This window comes from Plasmodium sp. gorilla clade G2, assembly GCF_900097015.1.
Source record: "Plasmodium sp. gorilla clade G2 genome assembly, chromosome: 10".
Taxonomy (NCBI): Eukaryota; Apicomplexa; class Aconoidasida; order Haemosporida; family Plasmodiidae; genus Plasmodium; species Plasmodium adleri (nom. inval.).
Window position 1 is genome coordinate 918,017 of NC_041702.1, and position 6,984 is coordinate 925,000.

General features: G+C 18.0%; 4 protein-coding genes across 4 annotated transcripts in view; 2 read left to right on the forward strand and 2 right to left on the reverse strand.

The window, feature by feature from the left end:
• Positions 1–262: 262 nt before the first annotated feature.
• PADL01_1022900 (conserved Plasmodium protein, unknown function) lies at positions 263–1,828 on the reverse strand (the record flags this gene model as incomplete). The annotated part of the gene is made up of 2 exons (XM_028682297.1): positions 263–408; positions 556–1,828. 2 exons carry the CDS (start codon positions 1,826–1,828, stop codon positions 263–265), a joined length of 1,419 nt encoding a protein of 472 aa, XP_028538589.1.
• Positions 1,829–3,041: 1,213 nt separating this feature from the next.
• Positions 3,042–3,902, forward strand: PADL01_1023000 (conserved Plasmodium protein, unknown function; the record flags this gene model as incomplete). The annotated part of the gene is made up of 1 exon (XM_028682298.1): positions 3,042–3,902. One exon carries the CDS (start codon positions 3,042–3,044, stop codon positions 3,900–3,902), a length of 861 nt encoding a protein of 286 aa, XP_028538590.1.
• A 190-nt stretch (positions 3,903–4,092) lies between these two features.
• Positions 4,093–6,085, reverse strand: PADL01_1023100 (RAP protein, putative; the record flags this gene model as incomplete). The annotated part of the gene is made up of 6 exons (XM_028682299.1): positions 4,093–4,140; positions 4,265–4,309; positions 4,413–4,517; positions 4,616–4,828; positions 5,086–5,316; positions 5,459–6,085. 6 exons carry the CDS (start codon positions 6,083–6,085, stop codon positions 4,093–4,095), a joined length of 1,269 nt encoding a protein of 422 aa, XP_028538591.1.
• Positions 6,086–6,706: 621 nt separating this feature from the next.
• Positions 6,707–6,984, forward strand: part of PADL01_1023200 (conserved Plasmodium protein, unknown function) — a gene marked incomplete at both ends in the record, with an annotated part of 1,584 nt that continues 1,306 nt past the window's right edge. Inside the window, one exon of the mRNA XM_028682300.1 lies at positions 6,707–6,984. This exon is cut by the window's right edge and continues 1,306 nt beyond it. Within this exon, the coding sequence (XP_028538592.1) occupies positions 6,707–6,984 (278 nt within the window).

Below are 6,984 nucleotides of genomic sequence, written 5' to 3' on the forward strand. Positions count from 1 at the left end.
TCCTTTTTAAAAAATATACATACATACATTTATATATATATATATATATATATATTTCCTTTCATTTTGTCCTTTTTTTTTTTTTTTTTGTGTTGCATTTTTGTACATAAAATAAAATTAAAAATATGTGAGCAAATAATAACTAGCTTACGAAAACTAGCCAAATGTATATTTTGTTTAAAAAAAAAAAAAAAAAAAAAAAAAAATAATTATATTTAATTAATTTTTAATATATTTATGTTGTTCCTCATTTTTTAAAACCTTACATTAATGTTAAAACATTATCAATTTTTTCTTGTAAATCATTAAGATTATTGTAAAATTTGTCAAGTACATATAAAGGTACATGTAAAACTTGGGAAATATAAGCATTAGTACAGAACGTATTGTCTTCATTCTTTTGTTCATCTGATAAAGGGACAAAAAAAAAAAAAAAAATAATAAAATAAATAAATATATATATATATATATATATATATATATATATATATATATTTGTAGGTGTCTTAACATTTATATATATTTTTCAATCTGTTGAAAAAAATAAAATGTAACCTTGTTTTATTTCATCTTTTAAAGATAAGGGCTCAGGGGGAGTTACAAAAGAACCATAATTTGAGAAACATAAATGAACAGGATAAGATGGAAATAAGAACATATATTCTAAGATGTTATATATAGAGAAAATATTTTGAAACATATATTTTATTATATATTTTGATTCTTCACAATTAAAAAATATTATGTCCTTTTTTGTTTCTTTTTCTTGATTAATTTCAACTTGATTATTACTATTTATTAAAATGGTTTCTTCCTTTGTACCTATAAGATTTATATTTGTGTTACTATTTGGTTTTTTCTTATCATTTTTTATAGTACTTTTTTTGATTTTTATAATATCCTTATTATCATTTTTTATAATCGTATTATTATTCTTTACATTATTATCATCATCAGCATCATCCTTTTCTTCATTTTGAATAGTTATATGTTTTTCATTATTCTCAATTATATTTACCTCAGAACTTGTATTATTTTGTGTATCTATTACTTTTTTATTTTGTTCAGGTGAAGTATTATATTGTATATTTTTCTTTAATAAAGTTATAAAATAATTTATAGTTTTTTTTTTTTTTTTTTTTCTTTTTTCTTTTACACTTAAGTTTTCCATAATTTTATATAAGGTCATGATTACAATAGATATGAATAAATTAAGTTTATAAATATTTAATTTTATTTTATTTCCATAAATTATAGTTTCTATGATAAGTTCAACTACCATTTTTTTCTTTTCTGACATAGGGGTGTATATTTCATTTTTATATAAATGTTTATAAATTTCTTCAATAATCATTTCGTATTCTTCATTTGTATATTTAAGATTCGAAATTTTTTCATCATTTTTGTTTTTTGAAATGTCTGACATGCAATTATTTATATTTTTTATATTTTTCTGTGTATTTTCTAAGGATATATCTTCAAGTATTTTTTCTTCTCCTTTTTCAAATGTCTCTGTACCTTCTGTATCTACTTTTATTTGTTTTTCACATTTATTTTTATTTTCAAATGTATTATTTTTTTTGTCATCTGTATTTTTGTTTGTTAATAGTTTATACTTTTCGTCTATTATGATGTTACCTTGTTCTTTTTTTAAAAATAAGTAATCGTTAGAATTAAAAAAAAAAGATACATTTGAATTATTCTTAAAACTTATAAATTTATGAAAACGTCCTTTTATTCCTCCGATATTTTTAAATATGCTAACGATTTCTTCTAAACTTTCTATTGATAAGAAAAGTATAATATCTTCATGATATAATGTATTCATGATGTAATGTTCTAGAGTATTTTATTATTTAATATGTGGACAGAAAGATTTACGGGGTAATAAAAAAGGGAAGTACATGGAAAAATATAAATTATTGAATCTATTAGACAGATAGATAGGAGTTTCTCCTATTATATATACGTATAGTAATTTATGCTATATATTGAATATATATATATATATATATATATGTATGTTTTTATTTATTTATTTTCTTATATATGATTGAGATGTTTATCTTTTCATTTATGCGATACATTAAATACATATACATATATATATACATATACATTTTTCCCTTTTATTTTTCAAAAAAAAAAAAAAAAAATGGAGAAAATTATATTCATGTTAAAGGTAAAAATAGTAAGTAGTGCATTAATGATAAAAAAAAAAAAAAAAATCCCTATAATTTTATACTTTTAAGAATATGTTAAAGCCTTGACAAAATTAAACAATATAACATTTATAAATAAAATACATATATGACTAAAAAGGAAAAGTAAAATAAGGAAGATCCATTTTAATATATTGTAACCATTTTGAATATATATATATATATATATATATATATATATATATATATATATATATATATATAATATATCTTTTTTCAATATTTTTTAAGGAAAATAATATGACAATATGTATAGATCCCTTGTTTAAAATGAAGACAATACTGTGAACGAAGAAGTATTAAATTAAGGTTTTATTTTTCAAGATATGATTTTATAATAATGGGTATATATATATATTTCTATAAATGTGAATAAATATATTACTTCTTTGATAAAAAAAATTATAATATGATGACTCAGATGAAACTATATAATGGGCATAAAAGTATCTCTATTTGTATTATCTGTTGATAAGAACTTATTTGTTATTATTATTGAGATAATATTGTATGCATATAATATTATATATAAATAAATAAATATATATATATATATATATATATATATATTTATTTATTTATTTGTTTTATTTATTATTATTTTTTTTTTATTATATTATTTTTTGTTGAAAATTACCTGAACTGTTCAGGTAAAAAATGAAAGTAAAAAAAAATTAAAAAATAATTACATGCATTTAAATATACATATATTTTCATATTTTAAAAGGGACATATATATTTTTTTTTTTAGTTTTGTGATATATATATATATATAATATATATGTATATTTATTTATTTATTATGTAAAAGGAAAAAAAATGAAAATAGGAAATTATAAAATTTGTACTTGGAATATTTATAAGAGAAGAATATCTTTTTTTGGAGTTCTTCCATTTGAACTTCAAACAAAGGGAAACATAAGAAAAATAGAAAGGAGGACATTTTGTGGATGGAATGAGAGAAATTTTTTGTTTTTTTCTTTAAACAATGATATAAATAAATGTGTTAATATGAGTGAAATGATAATAAGAAGGGGTAATATCACTACAACTAAAAAGAGTAGTGGTAAGAATAAAAGGGTTAAAAATGAAAGTGATAAGGATAATAATATTGTTAGTAATAATAATGATAATAATATTAATAGTAATAATAATAATAATAATATTAATAGTAATAATAATAACTCGAAACGAAGCAGTAAGATTGTTATGTATATAAAAAGTAACAAATTATATTTAACATACAACGGTTTTCTTTTATTTTTTTTTTCCATATTTGCTTATTGTATTACTAAATTGTTAATTATGTTTTTTGAAGAACCTCCTGCTGTGCAACTAGTAAAAGAAAACGTTTTAAAAGATAAAAAACTATTAGAAGAATATGAAGAAGTTATTTTTTCTAGGTTCTGGTCAGGGTTCTTAAATGATAACGATGCTCGCATTATCATAAATATTAAAAGTAAAAAACAAAATAAAAAAGGAAGAATTGTAAGTAATTTAATAAAAAAAAATGATCAATGGATTATTAAAACTTTAACATATTATAATACAAAAAAAACGGATAATTTAAAAACAGACGATTTGAAGAATCTACAAAAAAATGAACAAAAAAACGAACAACAACATGAACAAATCAGCTTATGTCCAATAAATACTGACTCGTTTAGCAAAAAGAAATGAAATATTAAAGAATAAGAAGCTTTAATAATTTTATTTTGTCAATTTTTTTAAAATAAAACACAAAAAAAAAAAAAATAAAAAAAAAAAAAAAAAAAAAAAATACAAAAATATAAATAAATATATATATATATATATATATATGTATATAATTTTGTCAAATTTTTAAAATATATAATAATTTTTTTATTTTTTAAATTATTTTTTCTAGTACATTTGTTTCTAAATATTTTATTTTATCCTAAAAAATAAATATATATATAATAAATACATTTTAATGTGCATATTTGCATATATATTCATACACCTATAAACATAAATTCATTTTTTTAACATGTCTTTTTTTTTTTTTTTTTATTATTAACCTCTTTTGATTTATTTTTCCAATCCATATATTCAATAGTAAGGACCTATATAAGAAATAAAACATACACATATAAAATCATATGTGTAATATTAAAAATATGTTATAAAAATATTTTGTTATTACTTTATTTTTATTATAAGACTTACCTTCCAATTGAGTTTATTCAAAATATAATATTTCAAGGTAGTCTTTGCATTTATTTTGCCATCGAAGTTATAGTAATGAGTAAATCCATTAACTTCAATACAGATCTACAAAAAAAAAAAAAAATAAAAATAAATAAAAAATAAAAAATAAATAATATATATATATATATATATATATATATATATATATATATAATTTTTACCTTTTTCTTTTTTAAAGCAAAGTCTAATACATAGGGTCCAATTAAAAATTCTTTCTCTGCATTCAATCCAATTTCTTTAAATAGTTTGGCTATCTGTTGTTGAATTTTTGATGTAGTTACTGTATCTTTAATATTTTTTTTTTCAATAATTTTTCTTGCTTCTTCATATTTTTCTTCCTCCTTGTCTTTTAAATAATATAAGGATATATGTAACTAAAAGTAAAATATAAATACACACAAAAAGAAAAAAAAATTTTTAATTTAAAGGAAATAATATAGATATTAATTTTTTTTTTCATATTATAATGAACCTATTTATATAACATTAAATATTAAAAGACATATATTTATGTATACATAAAATTATGACATATAATATAATTCATTAGTCCATTTTTTTATTATTTTATTTTTTTTTTTTATTAATTTTAGCTTGCCTGTTTTAATTCTTCATTTTTTAACTTATTAACATTATTTAATAATATATACATTATATCATTCAGCATAATGTTTAATATGTCATCATTATTTAAAGTATTAACAAGTCTTAATAAAATGGAATATAAAATATTACACAAATATTTAACTTCAAACTGTTCATATTTTTTATATACATGTTTTTTCATTACATCGAGGTAAAATTGATAGTTCAAATTTAACGTTGAGATGCTTAACAGAATGGTTGTTAGCACACCTTTATCCTTCAAATAAAAAAAAAAAAAAAAAATAAATAAATAAATAAATAAAATAAAATATATATATATATATATATATATATATATATTACATATATATTACATATATATGTATATTTTTGTAAACATTTTATGATTTTACTTTTACCTGATCAATGAATGGCAAAAAGTATTCAGATATCGTTTTACATATGTTGTCCACTATCTCATTATGATTATAATTATATTTATTAAATATATATAGTATCATAGATAAATCAAATAAAGAGAATCGATCAGTTTCATTTTTTATATAATACTGAGTAAAAAAAGTCAACACATTAATATCTAAAGATGATAATTTATGAAGATCAATTAATATTTGCGTTAACATACGAGAATTAATTTTTGGCTTTTTATTCATAATAATTTTAATAAAATTATTATATAAAGAATATTTTGTAAAGTTTAATTTACAAAATATATGTATAATTGTATATATTTCTTCAATAGTATATTCATTTATATACTTTTTTAATAAATTACTTATATTATTTAAAATGTTCTTTTCTTTTAAATCTACTATTTGAATATTCTTTATTACATACAGTAATTTTTCTTTATTCATAACATCATCTACATCTAAAATGGGAGGCTTATGTATTGATATCTTCTTCTCATCCTTTTCATTCATATATCTCTTTATGTTATAATTACAACTATATCTTCTTTTACATTTTGTAAAGGGGTATATAATATATCTCCTACATAATATATTACTAATTTTGAAATTCATATTTTCATTTTTGTATTACTTACATAATTATATATTTTGAGTAATTAAAAAAATAGAAATGGAACAAACACATCTATCACAGTGGTACAATATGAAGATATATATTATAAATATTTTTTTTTTTTTTTTTATTTATGAACGGTTCATAATTTTTATTATTTTTTTGGTTATTTTTTGTTATTTATTTTTTTTTTTTTTTTATGAACGGTTCATAATTTTATTATTTTTTTTTTTTTTTTTTTTTTTTTTTTTTAGCTATATATGTGTATAATAAAAATAAAGCTACCATATTATGATCAGTTCATAAAAAAAAAAAAAATAATATAATCATAATATATATATATTATATATATTATATATATGTGTGTAAATTTTTTTTTCTTGCCCATTATGGAAAGAATAACAATGAAACATATATATATATATATATATATATATATATATATATATACACAATAATTAACATTATTAAAGATTATAGTTAAATATAATCATTTAATGATTATGATCTTATTGTTAATGGTGCTGATTTGAGGATTTATAATAAAGCATATATATTCTTTGGTTTAATTTTTTTTTTTTATTCATTCATTAATTTTTATTTTATTTCATTTCATTTGTATGATAAGGAATATTTTAAGAGACATACATGTGAGGAATGATGGCTGGTGTGTTTTGAAGTGCATAAAAATAAGAAGGGTACATAATAAAGGAGGATGTGATGAGAAAAATCTTGTGGTTAAAAAATTGTTGGAGAAGTATAAAAATTTAAGGAATGAGGATAAAATGAAATTAATAAATAGTCATTTAGTAAATATAAAAGAGAAGGATGTGAATGACATAATAAATAATTTTTGTAAAAAAAAAGAGGAAGAGAAAGAAGTTGAAGATGAATATAT